This window comes from Lutjanus erythropterus, chromosome 14, assembly GCF_056507025.1.
Source record: "Lutjanus erythropterus isolate fLutEry1 chromosome 14, fLutEry1.hap2, whole genome shotgun sequence".
NCBI lineage: Eukaryota > Metazoa > Chordata > Actinopteri > Lutjaniformes > Lutjanidae > Lutjanus > Lutjanus erythropterus.
Genome location: NC_139330.1, coordinates 12,433,800 through 12,452,794, shown reverse-complemented (window position 1 = coordinate 12,452,794; position 18,995 = coordinate 12,433,800). Strand labels below are relative to the sequence as shown.

Below are 18,995 nucleotides of genomic sequence, written 5' to 3'. Positions count from 1 at the left end.
CAAAGAAAAATAGATCTTACATGTAACTGCTCACATTGACATCTGTAGATAATCTTGGGTAACTGGATCAGTGATTTCTGGAAAGAGACATTGTTGAGTTATTCAAATATATTTTGGCGCGATCTAGTTCCATTATGTTTGAGAGAAGGCAGACATCTCTACGGCTGATATCCCCAAAACCCAGCAACAATTCATAATAAAACAATCTAGATGGATAGCACTACAGGTTGGAGGAAAAAAAATGCAATTTTTGATTTTGGTTTGAACTGTCCTTTTAAATATTCACCATACGCCATTCTTATACTTCACTTAAGTACTTAGGACTGCTTTTCTGAGACATTTACATCAGAAATGTCCTGGTAACACCATTGCTTTTTCAATACTGAGAAAATATAGTGATGACAATTGATTTCATATTTTAATAATCCTGATAAACCTGCTTGATTACCATGGATCAACCCAAGTTAGTGTCAGGCTCCCAGATGCAGGCGCAGCAGTAACGTAGTTTTGTTTTGTAACAGTGAAAACATTGACATCGCAAAGGACATGATTCCATTTCAAATTACTGAGAGGTTTTCAATATAAACATTGGTGAAATGATTTCAGTGTGTGGATCAGTACTTTCGGAACATTTTGAGCACATTTAAACAATACCGCAATAATAATGGTAACAAATTTGGTCATTAGAATCCTGCTATGAAATTTTTACACCGTCTCATCTCTATAAACGTTCTCTGTATCAAAAAAACTAGACCAGACAATCAGTGCTCTCTTAAGATTAAGGGAATCCATAATTATGTGCATGTAAACATGGTCACTGTCATGTTGGGCTTCAGTATATTTTTAAATTCTGTACAAGAGTCATCATTAACACAGGCATCTTTAACTAAGGGGGAAATTTAAGAGCGCGTTTCTTGGCCGAGTAGTGACGCTATGTGCAAGCTTTTGCTACTGCTACCATACAGGAAGTTTCTACATGATGTACGACTACAAAATCCTGCTACAAGGAAAGCACTAGATCTGAATGATCCTGGTCTGGCACTGTGTAAACATTGCCTTTAGCTCGTTCTCTTGGGCTTCGTTAACAGTGTCCGGCTCTGGGCTCTTCTGGACCTTTGCCACAGCAAAGTTGATGCCCTGGGTGAGTCCCGCCTGCGTGAGGCTGGCCACCTGGACCATGGAGCTCTTGATCTTGGCAAAGGGGGACACCACTCGGCTGCCGTTGCTGTCGGCAGGCGAGGGGCCAAGGCTGCCCTCCAACTGTGAACCCAGACTCCTCTGAGAGCCTCCCGAGACCGCAGAGCTCGGCTTCTGGACGGTGAGGAGGTTGGAATTGGAGGTAGTGGACTCAACATCTAGCTGGGACGGCCTGGGGAGCTGCGGCTCCTCCTGCTGATGCTGCGGCGCGGCGCTTGGCTGCTTGTCTGAGTCTGCTGGGGTCTTATTCTGTGCAGGCACCACAGGTTTGAGTGGGGGAACAGCAGCTTGCGGCTGCTCCCCAAACACTTCTACAGGTTTGGTCTGTGCGTCATGGACAAACTGGTGGCAGTAGGCATCAATGGGAGTCCCAAAGTCAATCAGAATGGCTTCTTCAGCCACTGAGGCGGCCCCTGGGGACTTGTCATCACTGACTTGACAGGGGCCTTCCTCTTTTTCGTCAAAGCCAGTGACCCGGATAACAGAGGGGATATTTAGCTCCACGCTACCGATCGACTGGGAGCGGCTGCCCAGTCGTGGGTTTGATGCTACAATGCCGCAGCTGGGCAGCACATAGTCCACGTTCTCTAAAGAACCAGAACACAGGTGCTCTGGGTCAGAATTATAGGAGTCAGAGTCGGAGGAGATGTCAGAGCGGTCATCACCAATATCTTTAAGGGCTCCCGTACCAGGGTTGTTATCCGACGTCTCTAAGCTGCTGTCCGACTTCCACAGATTGACGTGCATAGTTGGCTTCAGGAAATTGACTTTCACGTCAGGCTTAGAGAAGGTGCCCAGCTTCCCGAGGGGCTTGAAGGGGCCAATGTTTACGTTCGTCTTGGTCTGTTTCACTTTCTGATTGAGGGAGGAGAATTTGTTGAGGAGGAAACTTTTGCCCTGTGCCAGACCAGAGCTGCCCTGGACCTGGTCAGCTGGTTTGTTCTGGATGCCCATTATGTCCTCATGAGGTTTACTCTGCCGCCTGGAACACAAATACAAACAACGTAAAAAAAGAGTGTTAAAAAAAAATGTGAAACATAAACAGACATGAATGCAAATCCTCTTTAAGAGGACCTATGCTTTTCCTTATTTTCTGTCATCTATATAATGTTACAGTGTTGATACAGTGTATGTGTTCATATTAAATGTGACCAGAGTTTCAAATAACGAGGTAAACATATGTAGAAGTAACCCCTGTGAGCAAAACACTCAGGTTTCAGTCTGCTCTAAATGCAATTTTTTTTTTCTTCTTTTGACAAAGGGTTGACATTGACACATTGTGGATTTCATTACATGGTCATCGGCTCCAGGCACAACACAATATGCACAGCATCGCCACCCACTCAGTGCATCTTCGTCCGACCACTATGCTCAGGTCTCACAGAAGTCTCATAGAAAGCGCCTGTTCAGTTGTGAAGAAAAGTTACATATTTTCTGGTTTTCCCTCCGATGTCCTGCAGCTGTTCAACTCTCTGTGATTAACAGTTTCTGATGGACAGGTAGCTTTGCTTGTTGCTAAAGTAGCTAGCTGCTACCGCTAGTTAGCCTTACGGTACCCAAGTGTTTTGAGATCCCTGCCTAGGCAGAGTCAGCTGCATGGCTAATTGAGCAAACTAGCAGTTAGCAGCTAAAGAAGCTAACACCTAACAACAAGTAAAGCTTTGTCTGTAAGAAAACTTCATAAAACACCCAAAGTTGAGGCAGAGCAGCCTGAAGACATAAGAGTAAAAAACAATATATTTCATCAATAAAACATGATCCAGTTACACCAAAATCAGTGAATAAAGTTGTGGTCAGTAATCAGTCCGCAGAACACTCTGCTCCAGCTGCCTCATTTGATAAACATAAAATTAATCAAATTCAGTGCCCCATGTCACTATTTTCCATGCTCAGGCAGTTCTCAGAAGCACTGGTTGCTGAAGTCTTGCATAACCAGACCTCTGAGCCAATAAACCAACTAGGGCTAAAGTTGCTGCTAACAACGATCAGGCAGATCAGAAAACTCTGTAGTCTACATAGCCAAAAGTTGAGGCAGAGCAGCCAAAGGACATCACAGGCAAGACCACAAAACACTCGCTGTTGTGTTTTTGTACAGTTTTCAGTGAAGCCGTGCAAACACCACTCAGGTTTCATAAGAGATGACCAAACAGACGAAAGTGATGTTTTTAAACCATGAATTATGCAAAGCTACTCTAGTGGAATCCCAGAATGAAACTACAGAGCTAGTAATGAGAATAATACATCCCCTTTAATAATAAAAAACTGGTACTCACCTCTCCAGCTTCTTTTCAACCACGAGCAGGTCCAACCCCGTTGCCTGTTTAGTTATGCGAAGCATCTCAGCTATGCATTGTAATGTATCTATATAAATAAATAAATAAATATATCATAATTCAAGTCTCAATGCAATGAAGAGTTTATGATATAAAAAAAAGTTTCCTTGTCTTGCCAGCTGAAGAATTATATCCTACCTTTTCCATCATCCTCAGGATTTCGTGTGGCTGCTCTCAGAGTATGAAAATATCCGCTCGTCTCTTCGTTCCTGTAATGCAAACGCATGCAGCAGAACTTTGGCTTTCCAAACAAAGTAGGCTCTGGACCTGTAAAAAAAAAATCAAAACACACAACTTGTAACTTCCATTTTCAGTGATGTGCTTTCCCTCCATGAATCATAATAAGCGGAGATATTGCTAAAAGGTTACTGAGAAACTGTTAAGCACAGTTTTAGGAAGTGTCAAGTGAGTCAGTGAGTACAAGAATCAACGGACTTCTGCTTTGAGTCTAACTTCTTACCAATTTCGATCTTTTCCAAACCCTCTAAATTGAGGCGCTGGTATTGGTTGACTTTATCTGCTTCTTCGTCATAGCTGCAAGAAAACAATGCAAACATAAGGGAATCAAAAGAGGAGAAGAACTATTTCTAAAGAAAAATGTTGGTCAATTTAATGTCAGACTTACTAAGCAATGTAATAGGCTTTGTCAGACAGAAGCAACAGCACATCCACATCTTTGCTGGTTGCATCAACAAGGCTGGTGGGATAAAAAAAGACTTATCATGAAAAGAGCACTTCAGGAGCTGTGGTATAAATAGACACAGTAGCTAGCCACTAACCTCATGTCACAATTGATGAGGGCCCAACCTCCATGAAACTTCTCATCATCAGGCAACAACAGCTGCATGTAGGTCTGCAGCAGGAGGCTGACCTGCTCCTGAGCTCCCTTCTGGCTCTCTTTCTCTTTCTCTTCATGCTCCTTCTCCTTACTGAAGATGGAGTAAAGGTCTTCCGTCACTGGCAGGCCCATCATTAGGTCTGCAGGAAGAGGCAGAGGATTCAGAAGGACCAATTTTGGGACAACACTGGTACAGATAGGCATATGCATCTGTCTGTTTTTCCATACCGATGACTGCTTGTCTGTAAGCATCCCTAAAGCGGTTCAGATAGTAGCGGTTGGCTGAGTTCACGCCATCCTTCATCACACCGGCCAGTTTCCTCTCCCCCGTCCTGGTGAAATCACCCTAAAGAAGAAGACACAGTGTTTGTTAAATATATCTTTCGATTTAGCCTCTGAGAGCAATGGGCAATGTTTCTAGGTTTCCAGTATAGCCAGTGGATATCCAGACCAAGACTTCCTCTTCTATATACTGGACTGGTCATTGTTTCCAGTCTAATTAACAACTTAGGACACATGAATGGAGCTGGAGGCTAATCTCTATAAACAGATATCTGCATATGAATTCAGATAAATAAAAAAGCTATCAGAAAGCTAAATCGTCATCAATAGCCGATGGGTTCCAAGATTGCATTTTGACCAATTAGTTATGCCTCTTTTACTCTTCACACAGATTGTTTGCTTGCTTGCATGCAACCAAAGCCCGTTTAAAAGTGACTGGTCAACACTACTTGGACTACAAACGGATACCAGAACACTTCCGATACCAAAATTTGCCTTGCTCACACATTCTGCATTCATATGCAGATGAATGTGTTAGTGATCAAGTTGATGAAAACACTGACTCAGATGTGAATGTGAGTGCGCAGACAGTGACGGTACCTTCAGTGCTGCTGTGCCTGCGTATTGTCTGCTGATAGTGTCTCCATTGTTGGCCCACATGATCTGATAAATCCTGTAGCATTTGAGAGGCAGAGGCTGCTCTGGAGGCATCACACCCAGTTTCTTCAGCTGCAGGAAGAAAAGAGACATTTCAGTCCATGTGTACGCTGTTAAAACTGTGAGTACAAGACGATGTCTCTCTCTCTGTTGACAACACATCAGTGAGAAAGTTCTGCAAAATTTACATAATCCACGATGAATATGGTTGAGCTACTTGAAAGCTTATGAAAAGATTATGGGTGCATAAACTTGTTTGTGCTGTTCTATTATCTTTGCTGTTGCTGAACGAACATCAAAATTCTGATCTGATCTGATGAGCAAATACATGCAGATGTCAGTAATCTTTTATACAAATACAAAGTAAACAGCCAACAAACTCACAAGGATTCGTGTTGCCAAGAGAATCTGGTGAATCACACATACACTTTTAGTGAAGAACTCTGTCATCACAGTTTTAGAAAGCAGTCATATAAAATAAGTCAGTGATGATGTTGATAATTAATACTTAATTTATTTTATATTTTATTGATCTTGGTATCATTTAGAAACTTTTGAAAACAGGGATGTAGCTACTATTGAGGACAAGGAGGTCATTTAGGAACTTAGGGAGAGTTTGCATGATGAGCATTTTACAGTGTGATTCCAATATAGCTTAGGCACAACATAAATATAGGATTGATTATTTTGTCATCGTATAACTATTCCTTGTTTATGGATTGAGAAAGTTCTCCTATGTCTTTGTCTGAGTAATCAATTGGAAAACCACTGAAAATGCATCGTCAGATTGCTGAAAATCACCTTTCTCGTGTTTGTAAAATACATGTTTTGTGCAGGACAGAGACATGTTGTAAAACAAAATGTACAGACAGTACAATTTGACATTTAAAGGAATAAATAAAATGTTTTTTTGTTTTTTTTAATCCAAACGTTAAAGAATTGAGACTTAATTACATTAATGATTTCTGGTAAAAAAAAAAATATATTCTGGGGGATAGTGGACCTGGACTTGGAACCTCAGTACTTCTAAAATCCTGGCTGCAAAGGTGTAAAAATACATATCAACAGCAGAGTTTTTATAAGTGTATTTTCCCCAAATAACTATTTTATTATTGCAATTCCTTGATGGGATCCTGACAAGAAGCAGATCTCACCTGCTGCTCCATCACCACCCGAGCAACAGCAGCCTGGACCACGTTGGTTCTGTCGAGACAGTCCATACAGTTCACTCTGAAGATCCCCTCCTGTTTGCAGATCACTCCGGCCTGATCCACCCTGTTGGAGGAAGATGTGTTCATTACAGGATATGCAGGATTATAATCTTTAATGCAAATAACACTATAGCCTACTAGTGGTTCATTGTTGCTTCTAATAAAACAAATCATGACCCAATAAAAATAAGAGTTCATGTTATTAAGCCTTTCTCTGAGGATTACAAAACACGAACATAACACTTACCACGCCCACTTCATGTCAGTGATTATGTCAGAGATCGCATCTGTCAGTATTTGCACATTCTCAAACTTCATACCTCGGCTGAGAAACAGGATATAAGAAGCATAAAGGGGAAGTAAATGCATTGTACTATAAAATAGACTGTTGAAACTACATTCACAAACAAGTTATACTGCTGAGGACAGCGTTTCTCTTACCAGTGCTCGTGGAAGTCAAATGAAACATATGTGAGGTTTGGGTTGTTGTAAAGCAGGACTTGCTTCAGATACGCGTCGCCAATTATCTTCTCCCGTCCACCTTGATCCACCAAGTTAATGATGACCTGAAGATGACAATAAAGTGTGCTGTCATTTAGCCTTTTGTATTATACCTACCTATATACAGGGGCAAGTATAGTGGGACTTTTAATTGCATTTTGTCACATGGACAAGGTTGACTAAGTTACTAAGTACAATCTTTTAAGTTGAGATGAAATAAAATATGCCTTTTTAGCCCTTTGAGATCACATTACCGGTCATTTTGTGCTCATATTCAAAGGTAAAAGTAAACTGCATTGTCACATATACAATTATACAGAATAGAGTGAACAGTAAGATTTAGTCTCTGCATTTAACCCATCCCAGAGTTAAAGGCAGTAGGCAGCACTGCTCAGTGCCCAGGGATTTAACAATTTATGCCCAAAAAAAAAATACAAAAAAGATATTTTAAAAAAAACCTATGCTAAAATAATCCATCATTAGTCCCACAGCAGGGAAATTAAAAAAAGGAGGAAGCAAAAATAGAAAGCAACATCAATAAAAAAAAACACCAATAAACAATACAGATATATAAACAAGAAACAGGTTTGATAGTTCCATTTACACCATTGTACACAGGAATGGCAAATATGAATACTGAAATTGCACAGTTGAATATTAAGTCGAATGTTGACATTGCAGAACATGAAATGATATTAAGTAAGTGAAATATTGGTATTTCACGGTTGGTTTACATGAATATAGCAGTCAATTTGTGAGTTCTGGTGTGTGTTAGCAAGGCATATGACATGCTGTTCATGAGCCAGTGCATATTCTTTACATGCTTTCATGGTGGTTCGCATTCAAAGGATTTAAGTGAAACCACTGAACATTGAATAATTTTCTTATTTCTACTGCTGATGCATAAATTGCTGATACATATGACTATTATTTTATTGCACAGGCTACAACGTGATATTGGGTTTTCAACTTTTCAAATCAAATTCTTCCCAATGTTACGTCCCACCTGGTTATCCCATTTCAGTCGAAAATACTTCCTGACACAGTAGCTAGATACTCGTGAAATGTTGTTTCATCTTGACTTTAAAAGGCCAATAGTTTAGCTTTAATAACATCTAATTAATATGCCATATATCAGCATCATCTTTCTCTCTGTGCCTGAACAGCAGCAATTTTGTTAACACCAACTTAAAAATCTGACTAAATACTTTTTCAATCCGGCTTCTAAGATGACAAATGGCAAATCATGTCACCAAATGTGGTAATGATGCTCTCACTGTGATATTTAGTACACAGTGGTTAACACACTTCAGCCTCAGTCAGAACATTCAAACTATATGCAGCCACAGGTGACAGAACAACCACGGCGGTGATATGTTTTAAAATAACGATCCTAACACCAGACTGATGCATGCAAGCAGTCAAGAACTATGCTAAGCACATACCCACGCAAGCAAGCATACACTGTCAAAGCAAACCCACCTGCTTCTTGTAGAGATTAAGCTGTTCTTCAAAGTGAGAAGCAAAGTAAGTCATGGTCTCCTTTTCTCCTGAAACGTCAGAAAAAAAATGCTCACAAATGATTTCCATAGAGCTGAACCTGGTTGAAGACCTCAAGATATCTAGTTGGCAAGCTTTTACATGTTCATTTTGGAGACAGAAGTGCTGTTTTCTAAAAGTTTTAAATTCATCTCAAGATAAAACAAATGGCTAAGATGCAATCTATACTTTCTCCAAATCCCAGTCAAAACAAAAACGTGGACAGAAAAGTGTAGCAAGCACCAATTACTGATTATTTTTTGCTGATATGTAGCACAAACCTCAAATACAGTGGGCACGTGTAAAACCAAAAGAGGACACTGGCCTTGAATGAAATCCCTTTTTTACGGTACAAGTACGAAAAAAAGTGGAAGTGAAAGGCCCACTATACTGAAAAAAACCACTGAGAAAGCCTTTCTAGAATACTGTCTGTAAAATAATGTTGGTCTACTGACCTTTCTCCAAGCGTGGCCGGGGATTGTAGCGGTACCCTGCCTGGCTCCAGAAGACAGGCACAGAGCCACGAGTCTGCACAAAGGACAGAGTGTGACTGTGCACGTGGATCAGCTGCTCTGTCTCCACATAGTTAGCCACATGGCCATCAGTATCCACTCCTCTGCGTTTGTACCGCATCCCTTTGGGCAAGGAGAATGTAACAACACTGTTTAGATTATTTATATCACAGATCATGCTTCACTTGAGGAGAATAAAAACTAGATTGTCTACTGAGTTATTCAAAGGCTTTTGTGAAGAAACCCTATTTGGATGTGGGGTAAAGATCAGTCATAAATTACACAACATAATAACCAAGTAACCATAGCTCTACCTGCACGGTGGCGGCTTCGTCTGGAGATCAGGGCCACAGTGAAGCGGGGATGGATGTCATCAACACAGGTGACCTCCTGTGGTGGAGTCTCAGGGCTGCTCCTCTCCTCATCAGATGTCTCGTTGTAGTTCACCACCAGTTCCTCCACCTGGACAAAACCCTGGATGATTGGTGTCACCCAGAAGTCCACATCTGGCACCTGGAAAATCCAAAAAGTAGAAACAGCAGGACAAGAACTATAAAATGCTGTCTGTCAGGTTGATAAGGAAGCATTTTGCATCCACCAAGTACCCAAAGTAAATGATCTGATATAATTCCGAGCCAGTAGCCCTTCTATTCACAGAGTATTTTCATATTTCTCTGATAAAACGCAGGCAATTATCAGCACATACAACTGCCATGCTCACACAGCAGGGCTGGCTTCACTCTTTGAGCTGACAATTGTAACTAAAAACACTGACAGTCAACAGGGATGAAGCGTGTTTATTCAATTCTAAAATGAGAGAAAATCATAGACTATATAACGGATAGTGGATGAAGCTTCTGGATCTGAACAGTAAAGCCAATGCGGAAGTCTTAAACATGCATAATCTGCAGTCTTGTCAGTACGCCAGATGCTCTGGTTGCAAAAAAAACCAAACAAACAAAAAAAAAACAAGATAGCAACCACTACAATGCCAAACCTAAGGCTTCAAAACAGCATGCCACAAACCAATGTCTGACGTCACAGTGGGTTCATGCTTGGCGAAAACAAACAATAAGCTGTGCCACTTAATATTTCTGTGTGGTAAAATCATTTACCTGAAGGTCAATGAGGTCTTGGATCATATGTTTATTCCAGAAGAAACGGTCATCCACCTTTCACAAACAATAAAAATGATCATCAATCACATGTAATGATTTTTTTTAAATAAATGAGCAAAAAAATAAGACTCCCAGCTCACTAAGTTGTTGGATGTATTTGTCTGCACACCTGTTTCCATAGGGGTAAGTTGGACTTCTCTGAGTCTCCCTGACGCTGCACACTGTTCGTCAGGTCGTAGGTCATGCTGTAGTAGAAAGAGTCGGAGTCCATGAATATCTTATACAACTCATCCAGCAGCCGCCTCTCCAAACGTTCCTTCTCTTTGTTCTCCTTGACCTGGAAAGCAGGGGAATACTGGATTGGGTGGGTGGATAGAAAAGAGTGATAAGCTGACAAAGCAAAGAAAGCAAAACTCCAAGAGAAATTTAAAGCCTTAAAAAGTGCGAAAGATAGGGAAAGTCGTATCGGATTGATGATGGCAAAAACAATACCTTTTTCTTAATGGGCACAGCAACATTGGATTTAATCTGGCTGAAAGTTTTCATCAGAAACTTTGATTCATCAGGAGACTGGGCCAGTTTCTCTGGTTTGTCGATTCCAAAGTGATGCTTCTTGCAAAGCTGAAAAACAGGATCCTTTATCAACTTTATGCAATTTTAAAAATCTCATAGACATGATAGTAAGACTGATAATACTTTATTATATTTGGTAACACCTTAATTTAAGGTTGTTCCGATACCAGTATCAGAAATGCTTTCAAAACTGCATAAAATGCTGGATCGAGTATTGGCAAGTAAATAAGTCTGTGCACTGTTGCAATATCATCTAATTTACTATCTCCAAAATGGGATCTGCTACTTCCTGGCAGTGCTCCACATGTGAAATTGTTTTTGAAAATCATGGACAGTGTGTCCTCCGGGTGAAAGAGGGAAGAAACCATCCAGCCAAAAAAAGCCAGCATCCGTGATGGTATGGGAGTGTGTTAGTGCCCATCATGTGTAACTGTCTCATCTGTGAAGGCCCCATTAATGTTGAAAGGTAAATACAAGTTTTGGACACATTCTGCACATGTTACAACAGTGCAGTTTTGTAGTAAAAGAGTTCAGGTACTAGACTGATTTGTCTGCAGTTCAGACCTGTCTCCTATTAAAAATGTGATGTGCAACACCAACAGAGTCCCTGGATTGTAGAGCAGCTAATGTCACATATCAAGCAATGAGAAAGAATTTCACTTTCAAAACTTCAACAAGCAGTGTCCTCAGTTAAATATTAATTTGACTGATACTGATACTGAATTGGTAGCAGTCGGTATGCAAAGTTCAGGTATCCAGAAGGAAAAAACTGTATCAGAACATTGAATACCTTGAATTTCTCAAAACAACAAGTTAAGAAACTACCAACTACAAACAGCCAAAAAAAAAAACAGCACTCTACATAGTTCTTAAACAATAAACCAGCTACAAACAATCTAACAGCTACATTCATCTATAGGATTTCTAGGCACAAAAAGTGTGGAATGATCATTCTGCAGTACACGGACAATGTACAACAGGATGGGGGTCTAAAAGCCTATGCAGGCACGATCATCCTCTTCCATATTTACTCACTTGAAAATAGAATTCTGTCTCACCGTCCATGAAGCTCCCCTGAAAGACTGAAATCTTAGCAATATTCAACTTCCTTTGTGATCAATTAGTGATTTTATGTCTGCATTTAATTTTCACTCCAAATGTGTGGGCGAAAATAAAACTGATCTTTTAATGAAATAAAAAAACAAAACAAAAAAAAACACATCCACAACTAATTTTTGCACCGCTGTCAGCCCATCAGAGATGAATCACACACTTACTCATACTGGGTATTCGAATTAGGATCCTCACAAGCACTCTTACATTGATTGTCTGAGGGGCTGAATGTAATAATAATTAAAATACAAGCACATGAGCACTGCTCTTCATATCTCATTACAGTATTAACATACGCACCTCCAGCTCGAGCTCCTGAGGTTCCTCATCAGACAGAGGAATGACCGCTATCTTGGTGATCTTGTAGACTTTGTGGTTGCCTGGTAAATGGCCCACGAGTGCTTTCTGACGGATTAATACAAGGCCGAGAGGAAGATCTGCCAAGAGGAGAGAGAAGAGAGGAAGGAGGAGTTGCGTCATGGGTGCCGAATTCCTCACATTCTGAAAGGTGTGAAGGAAGCAGCTGCACGCCAGCCATTAAATGCAGACTTTTTTTAAATAAGGTAACACAGGACATCTGGTAAATAAATATTTAAACCATGTTAATCTGACTTTCTAGACTAATATAATTCTTCATATATTTTCTTGTAAAGGATATCAGAATCAGAAACTTGACTGATCTCTGGGGGGAATGTTTAATCTTAACTGTCCGACCCTGAAGCCCACTGAGGTACGCCATCAACAAAATCCGATTTATCATCGATTTGAATCATCACCACCAGCTCACTCCTCTTCATAACTACACTCACTTCGCCATTTTTCACACCTTTCCTTGTGAGTAAGAAACATACTAAGCACTGAATGATCTGGTGACTCAAGTGTCTAGTGCACACAGATGGAAAATACTGGCAAGAATGTGTGTGTTCTGTGCAAAAGATAATTGATTCTCCAGTTACTTACCTGTGTGAAGCTGGATCTTTCCAATAACACCTTCTACCAAACCCAAACACACTGGATTCCAAGCTAACAACAGGTCTGTCGCTGAAAGGAAAAATATTGAGATGAAACATCAGGACAGTGGCATAGCAGCAAGACAGATCAACAAGATAAGGCCAGATAAGCAGCCAATATATCAATATATCAATATCATAAGAGAGTATCTTTTACTGATTATAAAGGCTGCAGTACAGCAAAGTGATACAGTTTTCTGAATTCATCCGACTGTTCTATTATTTGCCTTTGCCCACTTACTCATTATATTATATATTACTGATGATTATTTATCAAAAACCTCATTGTGTAAATATTTTGTGAAAGCACCAATAGTCATCCCTACAATGTCGATATCAAGGCATCTAATAAAAAAAATATTGTGATATTTGATTTCGTCCATATACTTTACATTTATACTCTAACAGCAGCACATGTAGATGCTGGGGCCAGTTCCTTCAAATTCTGCTACTTTTCTCCTTTAATCTGCTATTTTTGTGGCTTTATTGCCAAAACACACATCACCCAAAACAGAAACAACAGTCGTAGTCCTTGGTTGATGAAGCATGGGGTTTGGATTTCAGAGCAGTAGATCTTGAGATGATAAACAATTTGCATACGGCATCTTTCAACACGCAGTCAGATCAGCTGGATGCCCTGCTGTAGACCACCATAGGCGTAGGCGTCCGGTAAGGAAAATGAAATGGACTAAATAGGACTCAGGCAGGCTGACTGTTGTGCCCATATCTTAGAAAGACCAACTCCACTCTTGGAGCAAGCTGTTGCATTTGATGAGTGAATCAGATCTGAGTTTAGGCCACTGTAATCATAGTACCAAACTTCATTTTAATCTCTAATTGTATGTTCATGCAGCATGAAGGAACTACAACTCTCATTTCCGTTTACAATCCAATGTTGTATGATGATAATAAACTACACTGATACCTTGCTATACAGTTGGGTCATTTAATCTACAGCAATGCATCATATTCTGGCCACCATTATTTGAGAATTTATAGTGTTTTATTTTAGAAAAAGTCTGTATATAGCCTAAAAATATTGAGACTATTTATAAGTCATATTGCCCAGCCTAGCCTTATTGAGGCCTCAAGTATTTCTTTACAGTTTTGAGCATGTGCACCTTTTCTGTCAGAAACAGCCTAATATTTAGACTGAGAGTTTAACCTACAAAACAGAAAGTATCTAAAGACAGTCATGGTTGTCTGATTTCCTGTTACCATGCTAAAACCTGTTTTAAATACCCAGCAAAAAATCTTAACCTCAAAGAATGAAGGCTTGGTTTCCAGGTTTCAGTTGGAGGGAATTCAGTAACGACCCATAAATAGAGAGACTTCAGTAAATCGGTATGAACTTTGTCCTGTCTGTCACTATTCATGCACATACATGAAAAGCGCAGCTACTACACTTATAACAATCTGGTGTTACTTTATCAAACACAGTGTAATTTCATTGAAGAGAAAAACAGCTTGTTTCAATCAACTAACATTTTTAGACACTGGATTAACTTTGAAGTCAGTTGTGGCAGTCCACAAACTTGGTGACTAAAAGGAAAACTGGAATGCTCAGCATTGGTGACGGATTAACCATCACAGTGCAGAAAATTGGAAAAATGTGAAGGGCGTGGCTGAGGGTGGAGAACATCAACTGTAGGCAGCCTCAGACAATGACTCTTCCTGTTCCACCAGCCAGAGAATTTCGTGTACAGAGGAACCGGCTGGGAGGCCCCCCACAGGAAAGGTCTCGCAGAAAAAATAAAATAATAAAAATAATACCACAACACCACTGAGAATGTGTAATATCATGGAAATACTTAACTGTGTGCTTGAGAGTGGAGTGGAAACCCAGTGAGGAGTGGAAACCCTTTTTCCAATTAAATAATGAAACAGTAGTGCAACTAAAAACCTGTTCAGGATGGCTGCACAGCCATACAACTTCAACTGACACAGAGGATTACACCCACAGCCTTCTAGTACGCTAATGAAAGTTTTCTTTTAGTTCAGCAGTTCTTTCACTTCAACTGAGAATATGTGATTCCCACAAAGACTGTGGTCTTTTTCAACTGATGTGAAAGCATGAGCATTTATTTTTTGTCACTGCTTATGAGCCGCAGCAGCATTACTCACTTCTGCAATGGGACCAAGGTGTAATGCCAGGAGCTGCTTTGCAGATTTCAGTAACACCTGACAAGCTGGTCTGAACTTGTGCCCTCATGTTCCTCTACTTTATAATGATATTATAGTTCTCTAATAACTCACAATATTTTTATTGTCACTATGTCAAAACTACATGTTCTTCTGGCCTGTAGTGCTATTTTTCTATCTAGATAGTTTTGGTGTGCTGCTGAGTTTTGGAAATATTGGCTGTAGAGATGTCTGCCTTCTCTTGAATATAATGGAACTAAATGACACTCAGCATGTGGTGCTAAAAGCACAAAAAATAATCTGAAAAAACTCAACAGCAATGTCTCTTTCTAGAAATCACAACACGGTTAGTCAAAATAATCCACTTGTTGTGAGCAGTTCCATGTAGGAACTACTTTGTCTTTGATAGAAAGTTTCATGTGTAAGGACGACTTTTTTTCTATGATAGAAAGAAAGTAGTTCCTACATGGAACTGCTCACAATGAGCTTGGTGGATTATCTTGTGTTACCAGGTCATTCAAATTATTTTTTTGACTATCTAGTTGTTGGAGAGAAGGCAAACATCTTCAAAACTCACACCAAACAATCTAGATGGATAAATAGCACTATAGGTAAGAATAAAAATTAGGGCTGGGTGATAAGGCTTTTAAATAAAATCTTGATATTTTAAGCTATTCAGCAGTATAGAGTATATATAGTGATGTACACATTTTTTCTAAAACAACAGAAAAGTGCAAAAATATGATGATCTTATAGCATATAATGCATTACTGTAGATCAAACACTAAAGCATTTGGCTGGGTGATATGGGCATTGGTGCTTTGACAATCGGATTTTTGATAAGAAATCAGTAATGTGGAAATAATGACTAAGTGGGGAAAGACCCACAGTCAGAACAGTCTGATAAGTTCAGAAAATGACATCACTTAAAGATAAGGCAGCCCTTAAAGGGACAGTTCCCCAAAAACTCTACTCACTCTCACGCCGAGTTTTGTTTTATAGTCCATAAAATACTGCTGGAGCTTTCACTGGAAAACAGCATTGCAGAATCTCCCAAACAATTTAAGTGATTGGTGACCAGATTTAAAAATACCTCCATATTGCTTGTCTGGTGTAATCCAAGTCTCCTAAAGCCCCAACATGCCAAGGTGACTTGAAAGACATGGTATGTACACCATGTTTTTAGCTTAAATATTCAATGTAGTTCCTTAGCTTGGAGCCACATGCATGTACGCGTGCACACCGTCTGAACTGGGTGTGTGTGGTGTGACGGCATGTTGGAGCTTTAGGAGACTTAGATTACAACAGACGAGCAGTATGGAGGCATTTTATGTTTGTTTGTTTTTTTGTTGAAAACTGGTCACCATTCACTTACATTGTTACACTGTTAAGGAGATTCTGCAACACAGTGAAACTCCAGCAATGTCTCCTGGACTAAAAAATTAAACTTGACCTTCATTCTGCATGAGTGTCAGTAGGCAATAGGTGAATTTTCATTTTTGGGTGAACCATCTCTTTAAAACCACACATGCCACATCAAGATCTAAAAATATCAAAAATTGAAGATTATATCTTGTCTCATATTGACATATTGCCAAGCCCTTATAAAAATATGTATTTTTAATTTGGGTGAACTGTCCTTTTAAGTAGTCATAGGACAAGCACATAATATAAGAAGGAAGCTAAAATGCTGTTATCCTCACCATCCTACAGTGCTTTAACGTGTCTGAATGGTATTAAGAAGAACCAAATGTACCCTTCAGTGTGTAACATAAGAAGCAAAGCAAGAAGTTTGGAGTGTGTTTGGGGTGTTGGCACTCCCGGAATGAAAGCTAGGACAATCATTTCAAGACTTCCAACAAAATCAGTCTCTTGTTTACCAAACAACTTGTATTATTTAACACAGCTGGTTAATTTAGAGCGATTAAATGATTACGACACCGTTTATTTCAGACATGAACGAGTTACAATTAAGGGTGAGTGAGCGATTACACTAAACCGCTGATGCGTTTTAGACCCAAGGTGACAAAAAACATCAGTAAAATAACGTCTGTCAACTCCAATCACGCCGAGAAATACGTGGCTTTTATGTCACTCTGATAGCTCATAATACCATATGTTAGTTTCAGGTAAATGGCCGGCTGTCATCCAGTAAAACGTACCAGGTCTGACGGTCATGGTCCCGTCTTTTCGGCTGCACCACAGAGCTCGGTCCCCACTCTGGAGAATGTAGTCGTCTTTGGCTTGAAACAGCTCCATTTTGTCCCTTTACGTTACACTAAACCAGGTAACTAGCTGGCTTAGCAGCCAGGTACAGGTAATTATCAACTTCCACGTCTTGGAGGTTAACTGTAGCTAGCCAGACAGCGACTGCTGGCTAGCCACGGTTAGCTCGTTCCCCACAGGCTGCTGCTGCTGCTGCTGCTGGAGTGCTACAGCAGCTAGGTTAGTTAGCTACCTAGCGAGCTAGCAGCAGCTGGATGCGTGTCGGATCTGTTTATTCCACTTCTACGCATACTGATAATCAAATTCCTTTTCTAATGGAGAAGCATCTCATCCCGCTGTCATGCTGGACAGAGTGACGACAAAAACACATCAATGAGGGAGAAGGTGTCCCAGCAGCTGCCGCTCAAGACGTAACCGTCAGTTTCCTGCTCCAAACAATAGCACGTGATGTGTGCCGTCATCACCGGCGTACAGGTACCGACTATAGATGTCATATATGGAAAAAAAATAAAAAGACGTCCTATACGAACCACCGTCACGTTAAAAATAAACGGGCAAATTCAAGGAATTTAGTTTTGTAATCAAATCACCGGTGTACAGGTACTGACACATAAACTAAATTTACAGATGATTTGCAATATCATTTTTCTCACACATTTGATGCCGTATTTGAGTATGATGTGCAATATTACTTTTCATCATCATGTGCAATATTAGTTTAATTAACATGTGCAATATTTCGTTCATTAGCATGCAATATTCCTGTAATTATTATGTGCAATGTTCCTTTAATTATCATGACTAATATTACTTTCATTATCATGTGCAATATTACTTTATGTGCAATATTTCGTTCATTAGTATGCAATATTCCTGTAATTATTATGTGCAATATTCCTTTAATTATCATGACTAATATTACTTTCATTACCATGTTCAGTATTTCTTTATTTTCATGTGCAATGTTGCTTTTCATTATTATCATGTACAATATTCCATGTTTGAGTTCATTATATGCTTCAGTATATCTTTTTATGACTTCTGAATATCACCGCCAATATTACTTTTAATGGCATTGCCAATTCTACCTTTTCTATTTTAGCCTACTGTTTTACTTTACCTATTATACTTACATTGTTATTATGATAGCCATTTATTTGCATTTACTCCTTACACACTTTATTTTTTATATTTCAATTTCTATTTTATACTCTATTGTTGTTATTCATTACATTGCTGTAATTTTTGGAGCAATCTCGCACCAGAATTTCCCTTGTGAGTAATAAAGTTCTCCTTTTACATTTTTTCATCATTCAATATGTTAACTGAACTGGTACAACACTGCACACATATCTCCATAGTTCCTGTTGTATACAGACGTCACAGCTACAGCACCTCTTGGTCAGTGACAGCAAGGCGACTGCAAGTTGAATCTGGGGAAGGAATGGGTTTTAAAAATGGGGGATTATGTATAAAACAATCATCATACAAACATAACTATCCTGGTGTTACAGAGAAGTATGTGTGTATAAAAATCAAACACACCACTTACACACATTTTGAAATGTCTCCACCCATGAAGGAATAAGGCGGCAAAATGTTCTCAGTTATGACTCAGTGGGGCTCTGAGGGAAAAGGCAGGGAGCAGCTGACCTCAGACAGAGACGTAACTGTTACTCCATGGAAAACGATGCCATATTAAAGGGACAGTTCACCCTAAAATCACAAAAAACATACATTTTT

General features: G+C 39.7%; 1 protein-coding gene across 2 annotated transcripts; it reads right to left on the bottom strand.

Annotated features, from left to right (window-relative positions):
- Positions 1–532: 532 nt before the first annotated feature.
- inpp5f (inositol polyphosphate-5-phosphatase F) lies at positions 533–17,713 on the bottom strand. 2 transcript variants are annotated; one of them, XM_084735710.1, is made up of 20 exons: positions 17,189–17,713; positions 12,835–12,915; positions 12,175–12,311; positions 10,681–10,809; positions 10,358–10,543; positions 10,186–10,242; positions 9,385–9,583; positions 9,014–9,193; positions 8,502–8,569; positions 6,960–7,084; positions 6,766–6,843; positions 6,462–6,582; positions 5,251–5,379; positions 4,597–4,714; positions 4,310–4,508; positions 4,156–4,227; positions 3,991–4,064; positions 3,669–3,797; positions 3,471–3,558; positions 533–2,179 (listed from the first exon to the last, which is right to left on the bottom strand). In XM_084735710.1, exons 1-20 carry the CDS (start codon positions 17,283–17,285, stop codon positions 1,015–1,017), a joined length of 3,432 nt encoding a protein of 1,143 aa, XP_084591836.1. In that variant the 5' UTR covers positions 17,286–17,713; the 3' UTR covers positions 533–1,014. The 2 variants fall into 2 exon arrangements, with proteins under 2 accessions (XP_084591836.1, XP_084591837.1); XM_084735711.1 differs by having other exon boundaries at positions 10,358–10,525; positions 17,189–17,712.
- Between the last annotated feature and the right edge of the window lie 1,282 nt (positions 17,714–18,995).

Bases quoted from the DNA above. Each gene is read 5' to 3' on its own strand.
- inpp5f (XM_084735710.1), bottom strand. From the start codon at position 17,285: ATGGAGCTGTTTCAAGCCAAAGACGACTACATTCTCCAGAGTGGGGAC. The intron at 10,544-10,680 runs GTATTGTTTTTG...CACCCAATCCAG, and splicing joins CTGTGCCCATTAAGAAAAAG to TATTCCCCTGCTTTCCAGGT. The intron at 2,180-3,470 runs GTGAGTACCAGT...TTTGTGTTCCAG, and splicing joins GTTGAAAAGAAGCTGGAGAG to GCGGCAGAGTAAACCTCATG.